Genomic DNA, 25,093 nt, shown 5'->3' on the forward strand with positions numbered 1-25,093 from the left:
GACAACAGACCAGGAACCAGCCAGGAGGACCCACACAATAACCAGGACAAGGAGAAGAAGAAAAGAAAGTGTTGCTTCAGTGCAGAGGAGCAGGAAATCCTGGTAAAAGAGGTGATGGAACACCAGCACCAACTGTTTGTCACCTCAAAGTTGCCAATCAGTAGGAGAGAGGCAATATGGCAACAAACTATTGACAAGATTAACAGTGTAGCAGAAGTACGTAGAACAGTCATCGAGTGCAAGAAACGCTGGCATGACTGCAAGCGCAGGACAAAGGAAAAGATGGCCAGGAACAGGAAGGCAGCACTGCAGACTGGAGGTGGGAGTCCAGCACACCAGGAGGCCCTGGACCACATGGAGGAGATGGTGGCAGCCGTCATCCCTGAGGAGATCGTCACAGGGATTCCAGGACAGGACAGCGCAGACTACCAGGAGACAACACACATGCAGGGTAAGTCGCATGGGGAATTAAAATGCACTAATGTCAACTACAACCGGGGGGGGGGGGGGGGGGGGGGGGCGGGGGATACCGACTACAAAATGCATGGAAGTCATCATATACATGGAGTGGCATGGGTAGAGGGGTACGGCACGAGGGCATGGCCAGTACAGAGAAAAGCTGGGGCACACCATAACACAACACCAACAACAGTTCCATGGGGGTATGCTGCCATGCCAACGATGTAGCAAAGGTAAAGCCACGCCAGGAGTGAAGAGCACAACGTCAAACTGACATCCTGTCACACGTCAGCCACCATACCCACTACATTAACTAGGGCCCAATTAACAACCTCTAGCCATACCGACAACTGGAATGTAACAGTGACAACATTTGCCACTACCACCTCCGCTGTGTGTGCAGCTCAAGTAGCCAATGGCAGTAACGTCCCAATGGATCATGCACACCTAAATTAGAGGGTTGAGGATGACAACTTTAACAATCCCCTGAAACAAGACAAATGTTCCAGTCCTGTCAATTGTGAATGCCCATAGTTGCCGCAAACATCAGCCAATGTCATCAACATTAGGAGTTACACAGCACTAAGGTCACACCCATGTAGCATATGTCAGGGTCCATCCTGTGTGCCTGGGTCACAATTCAACATCCCAAATGTCATACTGCTCAGACAACAGCATTGAGGGGGGAGGACACATGTAACTGGCCACTGAAATACACCTGCACAGTCAGAGGAGGAAATAGGACACTGCTACGACTATCAGGGCAATCCAATGTACCACACATTCCCCTACATCAGCTGTACACATTACCAATGCTGACATCCATATTGTGCCATAACAATGCTATGCATAGTATACGCTACATTTCAACTACATATAAGTGTATGTGAAAGTTCAGAGACTGGGGCATACGATGTATGGTGGTATAGGAATGAATCACATCACAGGTCACTGTTTTAGATGAAGTACCGGTGAGATTTGGTATTGCATGGCTAATGTGAGGCATTGGGAATATCATTCTGGAATCAGATTGTTTGGATAAAGGAAATATAAGGTGTTAAGTCAAATTTTAACAGGGCAATTTCAGAGTTCTTCAAAGTTAACCTATGGAGGAAAACAATGTTCAGCAAACATGAGCACTGATCAGAACCAGACCAGCAGGTCACTCAGGGCAGCACTGGGCGGCTGGGTGCAGCAAGGTGTTGGGTGCCCAATGGTTTTCAATGGAAATTGGTCCCCATGAAAAAAGAATGCAGGCTCTGGCCAGGAAGCCAGTCGGAGACAACGAACAGGTAGGTTATAGATGTGGGGTGCTCTGGGATGTAGGTGGTCCTTTTCTCCACGGTCCCGGGCAGACGGATGCTAGGGTGTCCAGTCGATTTTCACAAATGTGGCTAGGGTGGCTGAACTGGTCAGGACCAGTCAGTGAACACACCAGTAGCTGGTAGGTTTTCAGGGGGCACCTCTAAGGTGCCCTCTGGGTGCAGGTACTGGTGAATCTAACACTGGCATCAGTGTGGACTCACCAATACGAGATGTTTGATACCAAACATACCTATTTTCAGTGAAGCCGACTTGTAGCTGGGGAACTTGCATTAGCCCAGCTACATGTATTCAAAATGGCTTCCCAGGTCACTTACTATGTCTGAGAATCGACAGACATAGCAGGGGCATATCTGCTCGTGCAGATATGCCCTCACATGTAATATAATGCACCCTTCCTTAGGACTGTTAGGCCTGCTGGAAGGGTGACTTACATATATTGCATGCAGAGTTTAGGGACATGGCACACAGGCTGTGTGCCATGTCATGTTTTCACTTTTGTCTGCACCAAGACATGTAGCCTGCAATGTGCTTAGTGAGGGGTCCCTTAGGGTGGCACAATTTGTGCTGCAGCCCTTAGGGACCCTCTTTAGTGCCCCAGGCACCAGGGGTACCATTTACTAGGGACTTACAGTGGGTGCTAAAGACTTTGCCAATTGGGAAAAACGACTGTTGTTTTGGAGGAAAGGGATCTGGAGCTTGGGACCTAGTTAGTCAGCCGAAATTACACCAGAAGCCAAACAAAAAGTGGGGGGTGACCATGTCAAAAGAGGCACTTTTCCTAGTCATTTTTTCCATCTGTGACCTCTTTGATGACGTGACCCAGGTGTCGCCAGGAGTGCAGCAGGGTGGGTGGGTGTGTGTGTGTGTGGGGGGGGGGGGGGAAGGGGGCCGTTACGTCACACACAGCTCTGCAGTTGAGTGGCCTAGCAGACAAGTTGCCTCATTTTCTCAAGATTACGGGTCAGCCTTTGCAAACTGGAGGAGGCAACAGCAGAGAGCCAAACATAGTAGGTGAACTAAGACTCTTTTCACTTCCCAACTTACTGATGTGCCAGTGCCCCAGTACTAAAAGCTGTGAGCTCCTCAGAGTATGTTGGGCCTTGGTTAGTGATCCTACCACACCACAGTAATCTTCAAAGATGGTGCATTGTCATGGGCTCCCTAGAGTGGTTCGATATGGATGAGCTGTCCATTTACTTCAAAACCTTGATTGTTTGGCCCTATTTTACTGTAGGTCAAACTGGCCAACTATCTGGCCAGCAAATCAAATGAACAATTCAAATTAATTCAATTCATTTCAAATGAACTGTAAATTACAGTGGAAGTTTCCCTGTTTTCAAATGGCTATACTGCAAAGATAATTTGGTGTCTATTGCACTGCAATTCAAGGCTACTGCCCCGCAGACTATGTTCTTTTAGTTGTACATTTTTGAATATGTGATAAGGCAGAATTCTGCAGTTACCATATCAGGGTAGTAATTTACTTCTCAAAACATCTCCTCATCCCATAAAATGAAACAACTGGCAACACCTGATTGGCCGGTATCTAATTTATTTATTTCAAAGGACATAGGTTGAGGTAAAGAAACTGCTTTTTGATGCACACGATAATTATGAATAATCGGGTAAAACATTAACCCAGTACAATAAGAAAGCAGATTTTATAGGAAACAAATTCTAGGATATGTCCATTGTTTGCACTGTTTCTTCCATCACATCCAGGGCCCATTTGGTAACTGTTTCTGTGAGTACTCCTGTAGTTCCTTTCTTGTACTTGTATTTCCCAGACCTGTTAAAAGAAGAAACTGAACATTAATATGTTATAATTATAAGGGTATTATTGCAGACGAATATGCATTAGGAAAGTGGTTCAGAAGACAAAAGCTGCTTGGGGGGGGGCAGCGCCACCAAGTTTTATATAAGAATGAAAAAAAAAAAAACTCAAAATCACACTGCAGCGTCCAAGACAACAGGTTACTGGCCCGCTGATTTTCGTGTACGTGAACAATTTTACAGGAACGACCTGAATGGATCTGTAATAAGGACAAAAGGACATACCTATATGGAACTAAAATGTTAGGTAGTGGCAACTAAACATGTGAAAAGTGTTTATTTAAATACCTGCCAATTTGAAACATTAAAATAATGGTAGTTACAGTTTCACCATTACCAAGTTCATAATCTACCAATAATCGAACGTTATTGGGTGTCTGCGATTCAAACAAAACCAGTTGATCTCGTGTGTCAAAAATTACCTCAGCCTGACATTTGTCCATTTTCAGTGTTATAAACTAGCTGCTTTCTTAAAAAAAAAATGGTGTCAATTCTAAAAGTATTTTAACAATAACTTCAATTTGTTAATGAGAAGACTATATTAATTTAAACATTTAGGAGGCTGCTTTGGAGGTAATGAGGGGAACCTACTAGAGGAAGTCACTTCGATATAAACTCTACAGTGTAGGAAACATTCTAATCGTAAATTCTGAATCAGATTTTAGCCTCCTGTAACATCAATACTGTTTCTCTTTTGCCACCGACCTTAAAATCAGGCTTCTTAGATTTCACATCTTCATCAGTGTTTCACGACCGAAGCCCCAACCCACTGTGCTATCTACTGTATGCTTCATGAAATAAGGGAAATGATTGGTCAGATTCTAGCTGGTTATTGCAGTTCAGTATTGCATGCACTTCAACACTCTGACAGATTATTACTTTCACGTAGAGATGAGGGGGCCAAGGCAGTCAACTCAAAATATTTAAGTGTGCAGAACCTGGGGAATAGGTCTTGCAGCACAGCAGACATGAGAGAGAAAACAGAATCTTAAGTTAAATCCATGGTCAGTCGGAGAACGTCAAAAGCTCTTGAGCACAGATGTACTTTGAGGATATTGTTTAGGTTTTAATCCTGAAAAGCACAAATCTGCTGCTAAATAACAAAACGGGACTAGGTTGGCCAGTTACCAACCTCTAAGAGTCTGCTTAAAAAAAGAGATAGTGCCCCTGAGACTGTGGATGTCGATCACTGTAACAGGTGTTGATGCCATCTTCAAATAATAAATGTACCCTTTTTCAGTCTAACTGGTTAGTACATTTAGAAAATGCATTCACTAGGGTCTATCCACAAAGGCAATTTTACAGGCTGGTAAGGCTTTATGTGTACATTTACTCTTACACATTGTAGTAACTTCACTACTTTTGGCTAGCCACCATTTGTGAAGGTAGTTACTGCTACCTTTAGATTTACACCCCCTGTTTTTAGTGCTGCAGAAAATTTCCAAAGGGGTCCGCTACTGGCATCTCCCTTTGGTAAAGTATAGCGGGAAGTAAAAATGTTGATTAAACTTAAAAATATTATGATACATATTAGAGTGAATTAATTTCAGGTAGTTAATTTAAATTTAGAACAAAATAAAATTAATTTTACAGCATTCTTAATTTTAACTAAATATTTAATTAACATAAATACATTAATTTAAAATAATTTCTTCAAATGTATTAAAAAAGTAATTTCTTACTTTAGATTAAGGGTTTTTATAATGTATTAAAAATTACTAAACATTGTGGATATAATTATTTTTTAAATAAAGTTACTTTTAGTTTTATGTTAAGAGGTATTAAAATGGTTTATGATGGAGTAATACTTTATTTGTATATAATTTAACATTAAACACATGCAGTCTTAAAAAAGCGAAATAAATTAATTTATTTTAACATGATTTTCTATGGGGTTTTAATTTAAGTCCCTGCCTACATTATGTCCTATGGAAGACCGATTCAGTATCAGTGGCTGACCATGTGTGGTGCTGGACTTACTCCAGGTCTGAGCAGGAGTACATTTACGACTGCTATTTTGTTGGTGACTCCACCCATTTAGTGGTAAGTATTCCCCATTTTCCAAGCACTCCCTACGCTCCCCCCACATTTACTACTGAAGCGTAGGCATACGAAGATCCCCGCACATAAAAGAAAGGAAAGGCAGAGGTCTCCAATTGTAGATGTGTGAATAGCACATTGCAGTACCCGAGTTATTCAACTAAATGGAATACGAAATGCAGTTTGTGACTAGACCTGATAGAGATGCACTTTGTGCTCAGTCATTTACATTTTCAGAAATGTTTAAGTTAGGAAAAATAAGTGATCAGTAATTGGTTCATAGAGCAGTGCAAGTGGAAACCTCAAAATGGAAGCGTTTCAGATTGTCAGAATGCGTATTTAGGGGAATTGAAGCTCATGGGGGTTCTCTAGGTGCAGATCACTGTCAGAAAAGACGGATGGCAAGCACAAATGTCTTTAAAACTGTTTTTGCTTTGACCATAGAACCAATACAGGTTAAAAAAAAAAAGAGCAAGGTAAATGCACAAAGAAATGGGTCAGTCTGGCTGCCTAGACCAATGCAAAGCACTCTTCTGAACCACGCCGAGTAAATGTAAAGAGGTTTGTGTGTAGCCCAGGTGCCTTTAACACTTTCCTTGAAGCTAATATTGGATGCACTGGGATTTGCAGTGGTTCGATCATGAAAGCTCCTTCAGACAGTGGAAGCCTGTTCATAGGATAAAGGCAGACAACACTTTCTCTCTTGCGGTCTTCTCTCTGTGCACACCAAGTACAACATGTAACTAAGGGAAAAGAACATTAATCTCACCTGACTCCCTTTTTGTTGGCAACATCATAGGGACGGAGATAGTCTACTTTGTTCTTGGTTATCACACACAGGTCTATGTTGCTTCCTGAACCCAGGTCATTGAATATGCCAGATGCAATGGCATCTCGAACAAGCTGCTTGGCCTCCTCCTCCTGCAAGAACAGCGAAAAATTATACATAACCATGAAAGCGATGTATACCTAAAAACTCTTCTTCTACAAAACAACATTATATTTAAACGTCAATCAGTGTAGGAAGAAGACGTGTCGGGTGTCACCCTAGGACTTTCTTTTAAAGTCGATTAAGGAATATTAAAAACATATATACATTCCCATCCCACAAAAAAATCTTTTCCACCTTCTTTTCCACCCTTTATGCCCTCACCACATACTCAACCATTGTATTTCACGTAAGCATACAAGTTACCTACTCCCAACACCAGCTCCATACACCCAAATGACCATAGATACAAACTCATGTTAGAAGCGTATCTGGTCCGTTTAGAAAACCTTGCTATGCATCTAAACAGTAAGTGCTTTATCCGCTTAATAAAATCTAATGCAATTCTTACACTCAAAAACATACTGGTTATGCCAGGCGCCACACACGTAAAGCCCACTAAATCTTCCTCGCTCTCTGCTGGGTGTGGCTATGGAAGCTCAAGGTGCAAGAACAAGCATAAGCGCGTGCAAGTCTCTTTGGGCATGTGTAAGGCACACATCACACAAATCGTCAATGACCTTCAAGATGCAGTTATGATTCCTGGTGGAGCTCAAGACAAAGGGTAGCCCACTTGCATCTGCCATATGCAGTAACAGTATCTAACCCACATGGGAAAGTTATCACAACCAAATTAAACACAGTTCATATTACTTATAAATTGTAGAGGCATTTGGAAGACAGTATAAAATTAATGAAAAAGACTAAAACGGCAAACAATTTTCAGGTGAATTCCCATTATTAATGGTTTTGTTAAAACGGCTTACAGTGAGTGAGTGTAAACTTATACAGCACATCTAAAATATGATGTACTCCAAAGCACTGAACTGTGTGCTGAAAACCTTGATTCTCTGGGGTAAATTGCTAGCATGGGATTATTAATGAAATTATTGGGAGATAAAGTTACTCGTTGTACCCAGAGACAATTCACTGCTCTTTATGGAAGCCTGCAGAGGCTACAGAACGCAGCAGCTGATGTGAAGCCACCTTAGTGAAGAATACATCACAGCTGGTCATGGGTACACCAACACATTAAGAACCGACCTCACTTTTACCCAACTCAGTGCCACCAAGGTTATCAAATTCTACGGATGAAAAGCTGAATCAGCACCACCAAGATTTGAACCTACCGTTACAGTCAGATCCCTACAATAGATAGGTTGTTTTCAGTCTTCAACGTTCCCAGAACACCACATGCATTAACATCCCTGCATGTCTGAGGATGAAAGGCTCTTGCTCCCCACTAACCTTAAGTTTTGTTCATCAACCTTTCACTGATCCACTTCCTCCTGTGCCACAGTCGGTCCCCTCCCCTACACGCGCCTGTAAACTGGTATTCTTGACCCATAGTCTATCCGCCAACCACGGCTGTCACCATCCTGAGTCAGCAACCCATCCATCCAGCCATCCATCCATCCACCTCCTTCCCTTCACTTCCCAGTTAAATACACCTCCAACCATCGTTCATCCTGCTATGCACGATTTGCTTAAAGTTATCAATGAACTTTACATGACAGTTTTCAGTACTGTTGAAAATTACCCCAATCCCCGATTTTAAAGTGGTTGGAATAAATCCCTGCTCATCTTAAACCCAACACCTACCATCATGTAAAAATTACAATTAACTCCAAACCAGCTCTCGAAATGACAGCGCGATCTTTGTCTCCTAACCCCGTAGGCGCTATGGAAGCAGCACTTTAGACTGTCACGAACTGAAGGAAAAGCGCCCGGCTTGTGAGGGGTGGGGGGGGATTGGATGTGCCTGCAGTGAGGGCCTCGCAATCTGTTAAACACTCGCCTCCTGTGCAGCGCGCTTCCTATGTGTGATGTATCTGTTCCTGTGTTTGCAGGCTAGAAGTGACACCCATGATGCATGAGTTCCTGCAGTGCCCTAAACATGACAATAATTCATGGGTTAGTTTAAGAATCCATACCAGTTCACTCCCGTGCCAGGCAGAAGCCATTCATCATTTTAAATTGGCGACACACAAAGGCCACACAGAGATCAGCCATCCAGCGATGAGCGGCTCCGGCAGATAGGGAACACTCCAGAACCCCCCCTGTGTGAGCACCAAGCGAGCACACCAGCCCAGCTCTCCGGAGCACGGGCATCTGTTTCACTTGTCATTAAATACAGCATTTCAGCTGCTGCCCGGTAACTGGATGTTTTCTACGATTTAATACACCCGTGTTGGGGAGTTTAATCCATCAGAGATAGTACTCAAACGTCAGGAAAAAAGAAGTCAGTGACATACCATATAGTATAAGGAGGTTTTAATGCTGTGAGAATCTGCATCAAAGTTCAGGGGACTTGGAAGACATGCGCTTCTAAATAAGAGGTTTCAGTGAACAGGGTTTAATTGTCCCGTTACAGGAAGTCTGGGCGAGTGAACACGCAGTAACGCTAGCGGTTTTACATGCTGTGAATTGTCCCACAAGACAGTCTGCAGCTAGTGAGCACGCCTAGGCAATCTGCATGCTATGTATTGTCCCACTAGAGTAAGTCTGAACTAGAGAGCATGCATTAACGCAGGCAGTCTTGCATGCTGTGAACTGTCCCACTGGAGGAAGACTGCGGCTGGTGAGCATGAGGTAACGCAGGCAGTCTTGCATGCTGTGATTTGTCCCACTGGAGCAAGTCTGCGGCTGGTGAGCATGCAGTAATGCAGACAGTCTTGCATGCTGTGAACTGTCCCACTGGAGCAAGACTGCGGCTAGTGAGCATGCAGTAACGCAGACAGTCTTGCATGCTGTGAATTGTCCCACTAGAGCAAGTCTGAGCTGGTGAGCATACAGTAATGCATGCTGTGAACTGTACCACTTGCACAAGACTGCATCTAGTGAGCATGTAGCAATGCAGGAAAGTCTTGCATGCTGTAAGTTGTCCCACTAGCGCAAGTCTGAGCTAGTGAGCATGCAGTAACGCAGTCATGCATGCTGCGAATTGTCCCACTGGCACATGAATGCAGCTAGTGAGCATGTAGTAAAGCAAGCTGTCTTGCATGTTGCGAATTGTCCTACAAGAGCAAGACTGCAGCTAATGAGCATGCAGTAACGCTAGTGGCCTTGCATGCAATGAATTCTCCCACTAGAGCAAGACTGTAGCTAGTGAGCACGCTGTAACGCAAGCAGTCTTGCATGTTGTGAATTCTCCCACTAGAGCAAGTCTGAGGTAGTGAGCACGTAGTAAAGCTAGCAGCCTTGCATGCTGTGGATTATCCCACTAGAGCAAGTCTGAGTTAGTATACACATACTAACGCAAGCAGTCGTGCATGCTGGAACTTGTCCCACTAGAGCAAGCCTGAGCTAGTGAGCATACAGTGACACAAGCAGTCATGCATGCTGGAAATTGTCCCACTAGTGCAAGTCTGAGCTAGTGAGCATGCAGTAACAAGCAGTTGTGCATGCTGTGAATTGTCCCACTAGAGCAAGTCTGAGCTAGTGAGCACATAGTAAAGCTAGCAGCCTTGCATGCTGTGAATTGTCCCACTAGAGAAAGTCTGAGCATGCAGTAACGCAAGCAGTTGCGCATGCTGCGAATCGTCCCACTAGAGAAAGTCTGAGCTAGTGAGCACGTGGTAACACTAGCGGCCTTGCATGCTGTGAATTGTCCCACTAGAGCAAGTCTGACCTAGTCAGCATGCAGTAATGCAAGCAGTTTTGCACACTCTGAATCGTCCCACTACAGCAAGACTGCAGCTAGTAAATATGTAGCAATGCAAGCGGTCTTGCACGTTGAGTATTGTCTCACTAGAGCAAGACTGCAGCTAGTAAACACGTAGTAATGAAAGCAGTCTTGCATGCTGCAAATGGACCCACTACAGCAAGTCTGAGCTAGTTAACCCATATAAGTCTGAGCTAGTAAACACATATACCTCAAGCAGTCTTACACGCTCAGAATTATCCCACTAGAGAAAGTCTGAGCTAGTATACAAGTAGTAAGGCAAGCGGTCTTGCATGAAGTGAATTGTCCCACAGATGCTAGTCTACAGCTAGTTAGCATGCCCTATCCCAAGTAGCCTTGCTTGTCACAAGCACAATGAACGCCCACAGGGTTCCCCTAGACAGGTCTTTAAACAGGTCCATTCATGCCTGATCTTGGTGAACCATGGATGACACTGGCATCATACACCTGGTGGGCAACAGCACTCACCCGTGGTTGGCACTTTTCAGACTTGAAGCATACACTGTTATCACTAAAAGGCACTTGTGGTTCACATGGTTTTTAAAATGCCGAGGCAAGCAGCTGACCCACATCAATTCAGCCATGTTGGACTGGGTAGCACTGTATACACTAGATGTCTAGTCTGCTCTCAATCGACCATCACATCTGGCCCACACATGGATGTCAGCTTTATTTTCCTTTCAGACAAAGGGGCAGTTCTCCACCTCCCCCACATAACTCTTTTTCCTGCTGATGACTCAGAGGTAGGGAGTAGGGTAAGAGAGTCTACCATCAAATATAGTTACTGCATCCTCGTCAGCACACACGAGAACAACGTAACTTGTACTCTACGTCAAGTAAAAGAGGTAAGGGCGGTAAAAGCTTGGTGAATAGGAGTCTACCTAGCTCCTGAGGGTTGACTATCGAGAACGTTCTACCAGTGGTTCCCAACCTTTTGACCTCTATGGACCCCCACTTTATCATAATTGGAACTCGGGGACCCCCAATGAATCATTATTGCATTCTGGGGGGCCCCCACTGAGCCATTAATGAAAGCTGGGGACTTTATCTGTTAATATTTTATTAAGTAGTCACGGACCTCCTTAAGGGGTTTCGCGGACCCCCAGGTTTCCCTGAACCACAGGTTGGGAACCACTGTTCTATGCCGTTTCTAGGTCTGTGTCGAACCTACACCAGTTTTACCAATCAGAAGCATCCTAAAAAACAACTCTACATTAGTACCACCTAGGGCTGGGTCACCAAGCATCTTGTCTGGTGCTATTTGGTGGTTACGGAAGGCAGTGCTTACTCCAAACACCGTTTACGACAGTGTTACAAAAACACGATTCTGGAGGTGCTAATGTGTGACAAGAACATTTGTGGATATTTGTTGTGTGACATTTTGTTGTGGTGGCGATGTCCTCCATTGTTTTTTGTCTGGATTATGGCAACAAGATTTTATTTAGTACTGCGGTTGTTGTGTTGCATTCTCATTTGTTGTGATGTGCGCATATTTTGTATTTGTTATGTTGCTTTGTGTATGTTAATTTGTTATATTCTGTTTGCCGGAGATTGGCCAACACATACTGCTTCGTTTTCGGCAAAAAGGAGCACACACCTTGAAAGTTCTAATGTGTCAGCCCTTTAAGACACCAGTCAGCCCTTAACCGAGGCAGGAGCGGGTCTTACCTTAAGTGAACCATGAGCCCACTTTATGTGATACAGCCCATGGCTTCAGCACCGCACCCACAATGAGGCAACACAACACGAAGAGCTAAAGCCATTCTCCAGTGTTCACAGAGAAAATAAAGTCACTCATTTCAAGTGCGTTGAAAGGTTCATTGATCTTAGACCTGGTGAAAACAACTTCTGAAACTGAGCTGTGGCTCCCGAGGAGAAAGTCAAGACCACACACAGACAGATCACAAGGTGCGACTGCATATTAGACTGCACATGAATCTTCGAAAGGGCTGGATCCCAGGAGTGGTGTAGGGTTCGATGCAATGGCATCCTTCACTAATCTGGGACACACGTTTTCTCCTAAGAGCTCCTTCCTACACAATTGTGATTGCTGCTATTAATACCTGAAAAGAAACGAATACGAAACCATTGGAAAAGGTTTATTTTACTAAAGTAAACTCACAACCGCAATTCACCAAACAAGAACTTGCACTTCGAAACTAACGGGCTCAGTCACTTAATATTGTACTAAAATGGTCACAACGGATTCAAGGGGAGTATTTCTGCATAAGGGGTTTTGGCAGCGTGGTGAGCGAAAGCCAACCAGGAGCGCACTTCACAGGTAACACCAGGAGGAGGAGCTGCGCTACCTAGTACTACTGGTCTGTGCGCACCAGGACGAGGCGGGGACGGGATTACAAACAAGGTGGCGACTAGGACGCGAGGGCACGTATTTGAGGCACTTCTAGCCAGCACTTGGCTCGTTGCGTTTCTATCACCGCACCTACAGGGGAAGCCCCGGGGGTGGCGCTGTGGGGTTAAGTCTAACCATGGACGTCATTTAGAGGTCGCAGCTGAGACCCCCGGCTTGCCCCTTGCGACCTCTGGCACTGCCTTTGGGACTCCTGACTTCAGTCGTGGCAAAATAAAGTGCCGGGAACACATTGGCAGATCGCTCGGTTGGGGCTCCACTATCTTCGTTTTCTCCCATTTTTTTTATACACTTATAGTGAATAATGGCTCATCATTCGCTTATTGTAATAAAACAAACAATGGAGTATAATTGGGTTGATTGAGACTTCCCCTGGCAGCTGAGGTAAGTAAAATATGCTTTTAAATGTATGTTGTGGGTGTGCTTCTAGACGAGTGTATTTTATATGAGTGTGTGTATGTATGTGTAACATTTGTGTAAGTGAAACTGAAGGTCAAGGGGGGTGTGTGTGTGTGTGATGCCACTTCCGCTTCCCCTGGCATTTTGGTGAATTGACGTCCATGAGTCAGGCATTTGTGCTCACGTGGCAAGGCTGGTGTTCGATCCCAGGCCTAGCGCTCGGCCACTGCTCGCAACGGCAACTATCCAGGAACAGAAAAGTGCATGCACGTCAAACACAGAATATACCTGTTCCGCTGTAAATACAGGACAAAACATATGAACGCCGTTCCAGCCGGACCTGATGACATGCCCTTTTCTTGAGACCGCTTGCAGGTTGGAAGGTTTTTATCCCAAGGGCTCCGGCGCCCTCTAACGGCCACAGGAGGACAAACACCTTCTGTACTGTCCTTTCAAGCACTGACTGCGACGAGAGATTCGCAGCCCGTGAGACGCACTGAAGTGTTGGAGATGGAAGAGGTCCAAATACTGGGGCCAAGGGAGCGTCACGTGAAATCAGCGCCGCACCAAGAATCCCAAGCATATATAAAAATCAATTCTAGGGTGAAATTCAAGGTAGCATTTTGTAGTGAAAAAAAACAACTGGAAAACAACTTTAAATTCAAAACACAACGGAGCCTGAAAAGTACACTTGAAAAACGAGTACATCAACGACCTATTTTTTTTTACGAAATCTTATTTTGCCACGCACAATAAAGTAGACACAACCACTATCGAGCTGTCAGAATAAAGTGCCGATAACTTCCAAAAAGTTGCAGACGAATGAACAACAACGGCGTTGACACACTAGCGGGGCGGAAAACGAACCAAATCGAACGGAACCGACAGCTCCACTGCGCTACAGAGCATCACCGGGAGAGACATTTTGTCAATAACTATCTGAGGCGCGCGCACACTGACACGAGGTACTTTATATTACTTGATTTAAAGTTAAAGCAGCCACGTGCTGGGCTTTCGGTGGGAATCTCAAGCCAGGTCCTGTCCTCCAGAAGGCGGAATCGTGCAGGGCCTGATTTTACTCGGCTGCACAACAGTAATTTTGTCATATTGAAAAAGCCTGTTGTGTGTTCCAAAAGAACAGTTCACAACAGCAAGCAAAACATTGCATTCAAACCGAGACTGGTGGTGTAGATATGGAAACTTCTCAGGCGCGCTCCACTTTTTAAAGACTCGAAGGAAGTAAATTCTTCCAATACTTCTGTGGGACTTTAAAGGTGAGATGCTAAATTGTTGGAAGAGAGGGAGGGAGGCGTGTGTGCGTGAAAAGAGGAAGAGCGAGAGCGGTAGAAGACAGAAAGATTAACAAAGAGCGAGGGAGAAAAAGAAGAAGCCATTATCTTCTAATGACCAACCAGGCACGAACAGCCTCGATGCCACCGAGAGGTAGAGGGCGGAGGAACAAATGAAAACGCGCTTCAATTACAAAGCCACGTTTTAAAATTGCAATCTTTTGAGATCTGGTCAGAAACATAGAAAGATCAAATAAGGAGAGATATCTGTCCTCAGATCGGCGCGTGTGCAATTAGAACAGCAATGACCGCCGGGGAGGAAGGGCACGTACAAATAGGGTTAACTGATGCCCCTCTGGAGATTACAGTGAAGTGCCGCGTATTGAAATAATGCTGTTAAAAGGGAGCACAGAATGAATGTAATACGAGCCATTAATTACCGTATATGGAGAAACCCGGCTGTACGGCACGTACAAGGACACAGGCGCGAGGAGTGAAGCAGGCGGGTACCAAGTTTGTCGGTGAGAGCACACGGAAAGGAAGGAGGCCTGCACCTAGCCGTCTTGTGTGCACCGCCATCTTTGGTGCACATAGCCATCTTAGGTACACATAGCCATCTTATTGCCATCTTAGTTACCCATAGCCATCTTAGATGCACATGGTCATCTTATAGCCATCTTAGATGCACATGGTCATCTTATAGCCATCTTAGTTTCACAGTCATCTTTGGTGCGCATAGCCATGTTATAGCCATCTTTGGTGCCCATAGCCATCTTTGGTGATAGTCATCTTAGGTGCAGATATTCATCTTATAACCATCTTAGGAGCACATAGCCCATCTAGCGCACCGAAACCTGTTTACTACCATGATCTTCTAAACAACCTTACTAAATTCTCCCTCATTTATCTCACCTTTGACTCACCCAAAACCCCCTTCTGCTACTATGATCTCCATAGCACTTTCCACAGAATCTTCCCTTCTCCATCTTTCCTTTGCTCATCCCAAGCCCCATCCTATTACTATAAACTCCCAATTAACACTTCTGGATTCTTCCCTCCTCTGTCCCTCTATTACTCCAGTCAGTTCAACTAACAAACTCACATATCCTCTGCTCAAATTAACTCATAATAATACTAATACTGTACTCATATTTCCCTATACTAATCCACCACTAATACCTCTTGGGTTCCAGAGTAGCGTGCTACTCGCCAAAAAGCACGTCGACGCCTTGTCACGGGTAGTAAGCGTTATATAAATACAATTACACACACAAAGCCATCTTACGTGCACACAGCCATTTTATGCGCACAGAGCCATCTTACGTACCTGCATACAGCATTAGTATGTGCATACAGCAAACATAAGTGGCACAGGCGTGCACACCGCCATCTTATGTGCACATCTATCTTACATACATGCATACAGCCCGATTTTGATCAGGAGAAACGAAGAACGTTGTTCAGGATTATCAAGCTTTAAATGGTTCAGGAAAACACCAGCTGGATCAAAGGATAAATACGTGGTGCGGGTAACGACAAAAATACCAATGCTCTGTTTAATAGCAATTTAGCAATTGCAGGGAGCTGCTTTTGCCTTAAAAAGTTACTGTGTCGATGAAAATCTAGGGCCTTAAAAAAACAGACCATATAGAACACACACATAGTTATAGATTTGCTGCATTTGCATATGATCCATTAGCGGCAGATTTCAACAACAAAAATTGTTTGTAGCTCAAACGGTTTAAAAGTTACTGAAATGCAGCGACACGTGTTGCTGCACAGTGAAAGGCACCCAGCAAAGCTGGCCTGGTACTAATGAGGTGCAACCAATGCCCAGACAGTGTTACAAAGTTTAACAAGCATTTGCAATGCAAGAGGTCTCGCGTTTGCTCGCGTTAGAGCTATTAGCGTTGTAAACTCCTAACCGGACTTTTCTTGCCACATAAACTAATAATGAAAAGCAAAACAGTTTCACATATGCGAGCCGATGGTCACCTGCAGCGTGAAGGAGACACACAAAAGGAAAAAGAAGTTCACTCGCAGTGAAACGTATCGGCAAAAGTACAATTATCCATGTAGCAGGGTCGATGTCATGCAAAGCGCGCAACTACTGCCCAGAGAGATCGCGCTGCGCAGGAAATTAAAAGATAAAATAGTCCAGAAACCAGCTGAAAACAAAGAGCCTCGTATGTTTTCAGTAGTTTACCGGGGGCTCGAGGAGGGCTAAGCACCGGAAAAGTCATGACGTATGCATGCCCTTCACAAAATGGAATTAATCGATTTTCAAAAGGCAAGCCCACAAACTAATGAAAGTGACGGGCGTGTCATGGCGTGGTTAGAAGCCCACAGAGATTACAACATGGTCCTGAGCGCTTGCATGCGCTCGACCCTAAAAATGATAAAATTATGAAGTATTACTATTACTTAATGTGCCGCATAATTTGCCAAATAATTTAGTAAACCCTGCCGCATAATTTGGCCCTCTCCTGCCACATAATTCCAGTGGCTTTGCTTATAGGTTCCGGCCAGGTGACATGGATCGGACTATAATCACTTCAGCGGCTGGGTTTTCTTAACTCCCATGTAAGCATGTAGCAGGCACCACAGACGCTGCATACACTTCATCTCTGCATCCTTCGATTTGCTTTTGAAAAAAAATAGTGTTCCTTCCTGCAAGCAAACACATCTGATCTCTCTGCACGTAATTCGGATACAATGGGAAACAAAAATCAGATTTACGAGCACAAATGACTGTAAATCTGCAGAATTACAACTGCAGGAATTCACAAAAGGTAACCTTGCAGTCACAAATCCATTTACTTCTGCATATTATTTTATGCAGAAGTAAATCCCTTCAATGGGTAGTGAGAAAGGTTTGTGAACATCAACACGCACAAGAGTTTGTGGCTACTTAAATTCCTGTCCAACTGGAAATGTCTGCCCCTGGAAATGGCTGGTCATTTACACCCATTAGGGGTAGGAGTAAATCCTTGTCCTAGATCACAAGGGTTTGAAAACTGCTTCACTTTCTGGTGGTGTATAGGAAAAATAAATTCCCCGTGTGGGTGGGGAGGATGGGAGCACAATGCCACTGCACAAAAACCACGTGACTTTATCAACATTACACCAGTAAAGCTGGGACTTTTGCATAATTCCAGGTGCGCTGCTGTAAAGTTTTGCAACTTTGACACAGCCATAAAGCCACACCTTTGTGACGTCTTAGATCTATGGATGCACATGTAGAACCTGGAATCGGATCCTCAGAGCTTTCATCTTTCACACATGATGCAAGCCTGGGTTCAGGGTTATCTGCCCCCATTATCGAACTTCATCTCCACTGTAGCAGAAGAGTTGAGCAAAGTTTTCACACAATATCATTCCATTTTTATAGGACAAGCCCAGCCTGAAACCATAGCAGTGACGTGCACTCAATGAAGAGCACGTTTTAAGTTACCTGTTAAATCAGTAAAATTTACAGTGAGCTCTTCACTTACACCGTTCATTATTCTTCAGTAAGTAATTATGTTTTTAGCTTCTTAACGACAGCAAACACAACAAGGGGACAAGATTCTTGGTTGTGCACTTGGGATGTTTGTGGCTCTGGGGATGGACAGAAGAGGCAATGGCTGACTTGCGTCTGGTGCTTGGATGCTTTCTGTACAGACATGGTCGGTTCCATACTCTAATGGATCCAGTGGAGATTCTGGCGGTGTGGGCTGATGACTTTAATATTTGACTAAAATACATACCTACATTAAAACGCACTCATAGAACCTTTGTTAAAATCCTCCAAGTGCTAAAATGTATCATGCTGCATGCAGGGGGGTAGAGAGACATCATATTTTAAGTATGAAGTTAATTTTGCAAACGTTACATCATTTTGTTTCTCTCTTAACCGAGGTGGGTATTTTTTTCCTGCAAATTTACTTTTCAATAATTTGTTTCTTGTTAACTTTGAAATTTGCAAAGCTTAAGAGTTTTGAAGACATCTTCATAAAGTTTGTGGAGGAAATAATTTGCAATATTGGACAACTAGCTACATTGTAAAACGTTACTTTATGTGTTATTTAACTATTTACAGGTAAAACCAACTAATCGTTTGGAAATTTCGAAGACTATCTTGGTATAAAATTCAAATCCCGATTTCATTTTTGTTGTAACTTTGGGATTTGAGGGGAGAAGCATGACTTCATACAAGTAGTAAATTACACTCCCCCAAAGTACTGCTGGGCGGATATTCAATTAACATTCAACATAAAATAGTAAATGATTTCATCACTTTCAAGTAAGATATTTGGAGGGAAAAGACCGATTCAAGCGGACTTGAACAAACTGGGAATGTAAGTCACAAAGCTATTCTGCGTATCTCTGTGGTCTGGAGTATTAGTGGTTATGTCAGTTCTAGCACAAATATGTACCGAATCAATATTACTTTATATTTAATAACACGAGCACAAGCAAAGTTACAAGGCACTTTTTATAGATAATTAAGAATCAAATTTGCATCTAAAGTTGGAGATTTTATCGGTCAAAGTTCCCCCAAATTATAACAGATACCAGAAAATTACTGGAGTTTGAACATCCAACACTTAGGGAACACTGGTCAGGGGATTATTAGTTTAAAAGTCATGTTTTGAAGTAATGGGGGGGAACAAAAGCATGTTTATTCACACATAGTTCTATTATACATGCAAAGTGAAGTAGCACAACTGTTGAAATCAATTTCACCAAATTTAACATTCACTTAAAATCCACTGGGACCACGGGAGTCCTTAATAAATTGTGAAAACAAGTGTAATTAACAGAATAACCTAGTTCATATACAGAAAGCATTAACTGCATAGAAGGCAAGGACCCAAAACCTTTTCAGATGTATGTCAAAAAGCTTAACCTAAGAACACATACAGCACAGCAGATACTAAGCACGATCCATTAACGATCCAGAACATATGGAACTGAGCCCAAACACAGAGGCTCTGATGAACATACAAATGGACAGATATGCATTAAGAACCACCGATGTATATAAATGTGAATAGCCCACGAGCAGCCATAATCATTCAGGAAATATACAACACCGTACATTAACACCACCTGAAGTGATATGGAGGGAACACAATTTGAGCTGAACAACTTTACTGTATGCTGTGTGCCTCAATATGCAGTCCCTCTTGCTCACTTTAGTAAAACAAGCCTTGCCAAAGTCAAAAGTTCTGGCATTACTATGCTAGTGCATGAAATGTTAGCACATCACATTGAGATTTGAAAGAAGGCAATCAGAATAAGACAGGGCTATAGCTACAAAGCATGAAATACAATACAAGCACTGGAGTGGTGCCCAACGATGCGACAAAACAGTCCCAGCATTAGGTGGGAGATTCATACTCCACTGCCGCGTGTCAAATGTCACAGACAAGGTCTCAAACCAATGACTGAAAGAGGCTGGTCAAACAAAGCCAGTCTAAAAGGGTTGAACCCAAAGCCTGCTCTTTAAGCATTGTTAACAAGAGAATTTGACAGCATGCTGTTAAGACCCAGACCTAAAGAAAACAGATGTATTTTTCTCCTCTGCAGCTGTAGACTTCCATATTTGTTTGCCCTCTCCCGAAGCAGCTCAATAACTTTCTTTAGCTACTCTGTGAACTACATCTAACTGCAACATGTGATCCTCAACAAATAAAAGCATTGTGTGGACTTTGAAATTGGACTGTCTGCCACTGAACTGCAGGTGTCCATTTGCTTCCTGAAACTAAACCAGCTACTTCCTGTTCCTCAACCCTGAGCACATCATACACATCCCACCAATCAAATCCCTTTGCTTAATCTAAGTCAGTGAAAGAATGGTTGGGTTTATGAGGGTTACTGCTAGCACATTCATATAGCCTTTTTCCAGCCTAATACATTTACCATAGGACAATATAAGGATTACATATCCGCCATATCCAAAAAAAGCACAAAATTAAAAAATGAATATGTACACAAACCTATGAGTCTGAAGCAAGACAAAGTGATGTGAAACTTGAACCGTAATCCCCATACTGCAGATCTGTTTGATTTAAGTAGAGGAAGGACGTAGCATTCCCATATTGTTTAGGATAAGCAACATGATAATTGGTTTTATTTAGATTCGTTGCACGTAAATTCATAGGCAGCCCTCAAAATTTGAATAGGTGCAGCATCGAGGCTGACATTACATATGCCGTTTGGGTACATATTAAAAAACTTTCTAAGAGTTTGGCCCCTTTTTATCTATATAGCATAGTTACTTAGGATGTAGCGGGGCTGCTCCAAATAAGAATGACTTACTAAAAAACAGCGACTTCTCAATACACTGACCACCAAAGACTCAACACAAACAGGAGGTCTCAAAGTGACAGCAATAGGACTTTCGGGAAGCTGACTTGGAATATCACCTAAATGAGAATGGTGAACAACTTGCATATTCACTCACCCTATTTGCCAATAAATTCCTCTGTGATTAAAGCACCCGCTCCAGAGCTCTGTCTGTAACCTACATACCACTCATATAGTAACTGTACATGTTTTGTGAGCCTTGACACCCTGGACTAGTCTGCCCTGTAGGAAATAGAAGGTTGTTCTGTAGGAAATAGAAGGTTGTACTTATTGCCTTCTATGAAAGAAGGAATCTGCTTTTCTACTGCTATGCTGTCGTCGTTTGGGGAAAGAAAGTTTGTTCTACTGCAGCCTGATAAGTATCTGTTATGTGATGGGAAAAAATTGTGTTGAATCAAACATAGAAGTCCCTGTCCTCTGAGAGCAAAGCTTGCACTGTTTCTGCCCAAGCTGTAGCTGTTCTATGAAGAGGGGCGTTTACACTGCGGATGTCCCACCTTATATATATATATATATATATATATATAAAAATGGCCATTTTGAATGCACTTGAATAACGCGCCCAGGCCAGTCTTAAGCTTTTGTTGGTTCCAGGTCAAGAACTAGTTGTGGGGCTCTCACCCGGAGACCCTCAATTCAATCACTGCTACCCAGTTTGACCACACTGTGTGACCATGGGCAATTATTTTTCTTTCCTCTTCCTCCTTTTCTGTGATCATCACATTTCAGAGCACCTTGAAATAATTCAGTTGAGGATGTGTGCAGTACAAAAACATCTCTTGAATATGGTATAATAGACCACAAGTTAAAGGAGTTGCCTGTTGGGTCACTAATAAAATTGTAATCAGGACAAAAGGGGGAAACAATGTGATACTCAGCAATGATCTGAATCACACAATGTCAAATCAGGAACCCTGGTTTCAATCCCAGCTTCTAAGCTTGACCAGTGTGAGCGTAGGTAATTACTTTTCTTCCCGTGCCTCCTTTTCCTTTCTCATCTCTTTTGAGAGCACCTTGAAATAATTCAGGATGCACACTTTACAAGAATGTCTCTAGTATGGTTTAAAAGAGCACAGTGATGTGCAATCCTTTTTTTTTTTTTTTTAAGGGTTATATAGGAAAAACAAGACAAATGACTTGCCTATCCACTTAGATAAAAACTGTCACAGCAGAAACAGTATAGTTCACTAATTCTAATAAAGGCCACTCAGTGCAGTGATGTAACCTATAGCTCTAAATTGAAACAGTACAAAATACACTTTATGTACAATTTCATTCCTGAGCTATAAATAAAGTGGCAGTCACTAACACTTGCAGAAATGCAAGATGTTCAGGCTGAGCTTAGAGCTGTCTTCCTCAGCCTCCGGTGCTGCTTTTCCAGACAGGAAGTAAAGTCTAGGCCCAGTCGCCACTGCCTCACTACCACCGCCCTACTTGGCAGTAGCAGCCATACATGAGAAGGTTTGATATTGGGCACAAGGGGCCCAGTCTCGAGGCCTATGCCCTTTGGCTGCCAATAACTAGTCTGCAGCATGAAGTGTGACTAAAGGGTTGCAAGTGCTTTGGGCAATCAGAAAGCTAAACTTGTATGGGGAAACATGTTTGAAATAAAAACAAATCATAAGCCACCGCCAGAAGTTGTCACTGGGACATATTCCAGGAGCAAATAAATGTCTTGCAGTTTGCATTTCCAGACTGAAGAGAAATATGAATTAGATATGAATATGAAGGAAGAATAGAACATCTGGGTTTGTGTGGTCACCTGAGGTTTTATACAAGAGAAATGGAAAAAAAGTGGAAAAGAATTATATACTGGCAGATTGTGTGTAAATTGGAGGAAGGCGGGCAAAGAAATGAATGGGAGAGTGAGCAGTTTCAAAGTTTTTGGAATGTAAGAGATAAGCTTATAATAGAGTATGATTTTTCATGCTACAACATACAAAGCAAATTCCTTAGGTGGAATTGAGAAAACATCTTATTGAGTGATCACATGGAAGTCACTCAGCCATCACAAAAACAAGAGTGACACTTAAAATAAATTATTGGTAGCCAGGAATGGATCTTTCAACTGAAAGATCTGTAAGAGATTGTTCGGTGTGCTTAAACAGTGAAAATTTTGAAATGTTGAGTTCAGCCCATTGTGCAATTACCTGCCAGACACAAATAGACATTGCTTCAGATATAGTTTATCCTATTCAAGTTAGACAAGTGTGCCATAGTTGTTACTGATATATTTTCATATTTGCCTCGGATAGCAACATGAATAATTAAGAGATGATATAAGTTATTACATTTCAGGAGATTGTTTAGCAAGGAGGGCTTGCAAAAAGTTATATTAACAGATAATGGGTGAAACTGGTCTCAAGTGAGATGCAAGAATTTCTGACTGACAAGGGAATTTGTTTGCAAAAAACTGATGTGTGTCATCCCAAGACCAATGGAATGGTGGAAAGATGTAATAAGCTGTTAAAGGGAATGACACAAGGATAATTTGCGGTACGACTTGGACTAATGAGTTAAAGAATAAAATGAGGCTGTATCAAGTGACACTCCACTCAACCAAGGGTATTACACCATTTGAGCTCTTTAGGAACATGAAGACTGGATGAACATCATGATGATGAATGTAAAGATAAGTGGACATGCAGAGGAGAGAGGGAAGTGACCGAAAGAAAAAAAAAAGGGGGGGGGGGGGAATATGATGAAAGCAAAGCTGCCAAGGTTACAGATGTGCAGACTGGTGACATAGTGAAAAATCAGAAACCCAAGGAAGAGTAGCAACATGTCAAATTTTATAAAACCAATGGAAGTTAACTGTTCAAAAACAGAAGACCAGAGAAAACTGAATTTAAACAAAGTGTTAAAGTTACCTGGCATGATTAGAGCTTAGAACAGAGAAGGAACATTTGTGATCCTTTGCCAAAAGCAGGAGTAATGGGGAGTGAGAGGAACTGAAACGCATATTTAAAAGACAGGATAGAATCGGTTTCTTAATGGTCGATACTATTCTTTTCTGCTGTGTCGGTGATGGGGTTTCATGCAAAGAGTCTTGCGTACATGATGAGCTCTCATGCAACATGTGGTTTGTGTAGAAGACATGCAACATATCTTCTGGGTTTTTTGGTAATGTTTGGAATTGTATATAGTTTGGTAACTGTTAAGGTGGGAGAAGTGTGGCATTGTTAGAATGAATTATGTCACTTAGACTAAGATGGAATGTTATGATTCAGTTCAATTAGGAATTAACAGAGGAACCTGAGGATGTGGCGAGGTCGAGGTAATTAACAGATACTTCAACCCAGCATATTATTAACTTGAACCCAATGATCTTTTCAGTATACTATGTCGCAGTGCCAAAGCTTAGAGTTGTGGAACGCGAAATAAAATGTAGTTTCTGGCTTTCTGGCTTTTCTTGTTGTGGGCACTCATGGATTGAAAAGCTCACTGGGAGTGAGGGCAAAGCTAGTCTTTCAGATACATTGTCAGTAGTCTAACATCAAAATGTTGCTTATCAGAACAGTGGAACTAGCAGCAGCTGTACGTGTCTAGAGACCGAGAAAAGAAAAATAATGACTTATCAGTGCCCCCCTCCCCTTTCCAAGCCTATCCTCGGAATAGAATCCAAAGCGCTTAGAAGACCACTGTGAAGTGGCCAGCGCTGAACAGGTGCAGCACATATGTCAGGTGCAGCCCCGCGTGGACTACTAGTGTCTAAATGTATCTTATATGACAAGTGGGAATATCTTGCCTGGATCCGGAGCTCCTGGACCTAGCGTGGACATTTGTACTTTAGTCCACCTGTTTAAGAAGACCTAAAACCCTTGTCCCCCTCCAACTTCACAAAAAAACGGCTGACTGGCCTGCAAGTTACTTTACACTCACAGAAACTAAAGCTGCTTCTGCTAAGAGAGCGGTTCAGTTGATGCTCTCCTCCTTGCCAGCTCCTACTCAGACCCTTTACGTTTTTAGAACTCTTGGAATAGGAAGCAGTTATCCATCTCTGGAATCCTGGGTCTAAATGACGGGAGCAGCTGTGCATGCCCTCGATGCGAAGCTCCCAGACGCAACCCTAGCACAATGATGTCTGCTCCCGGCGCATAGCTCACATTCTCTGGTGAGCATGTGCTTGGGCTGCTTGTTATGAATAGCACCGCCTCATCGTGGCCGTGGACACCAGGGCACCTGCGAGCCACTTCCAGGGCTTTCAGGCCCAATTATTCCACCTAAAACTGAAGGAGAAAAGCAAGTTATCTGCCAGGGGCATGGGTTCCTGGAAACGAATCTTCATGCCTGTAAGGGTGGGAGGTCACCAAACTTTCATACGCTTTAAGGAAGAAAGTAGGGTCATG

At 43.0% G+C, this 25,093-nt stretch overlaps 1 protein-coding gene across 1 annotated transcript in view; it reads right to left on the bottom strand.

The window, feature by feature from the left end:
* Positions 1 to 3,320: 3,320 nt before the first annotated feature.
* Positions 3,321 to 25,093, bottom strand: part of PSMB7 (proteasome 20S subunit beta 7) — a 127,359-nt gene continuing 105,586 nt past the window's right edge. The window contains exons 7-8 of the mRNA XM_069241718.1: positions 6,428 to 6,579; positions 3,321 to 3,574 (exon numbers count right to left, since the gene is read on the bottom strand). Of these exons, the coding sequence (XP_069097819.1) occupies positions 3,463 to 3,574; positions 6,428 to 6,579 (264 nt within the window). The 3' untranslated portion in view covers positions 3,321 to 3,462. The remainder of the gene's footprint in view (positions 3,575 to 6,427; positions 6,580 to 25,093) is intronic.

Source organism: Pleurodeles waltl, chromosome 6 (genome assembly GCF_031143425.1).
Source record: "Pleurodeles waltl isolate 20211129_DDA chromosome 6, aPleWal1.hap1.20221129, whole genome shotgun sequence".
Classification (NCBI taxonomy): domain Eukaryota; kingdom Metazoa; phylum Chordata; class Amphibia; order Caudata; family Salamandridae; genus Pleurodeles; species Pleurodeles waltl.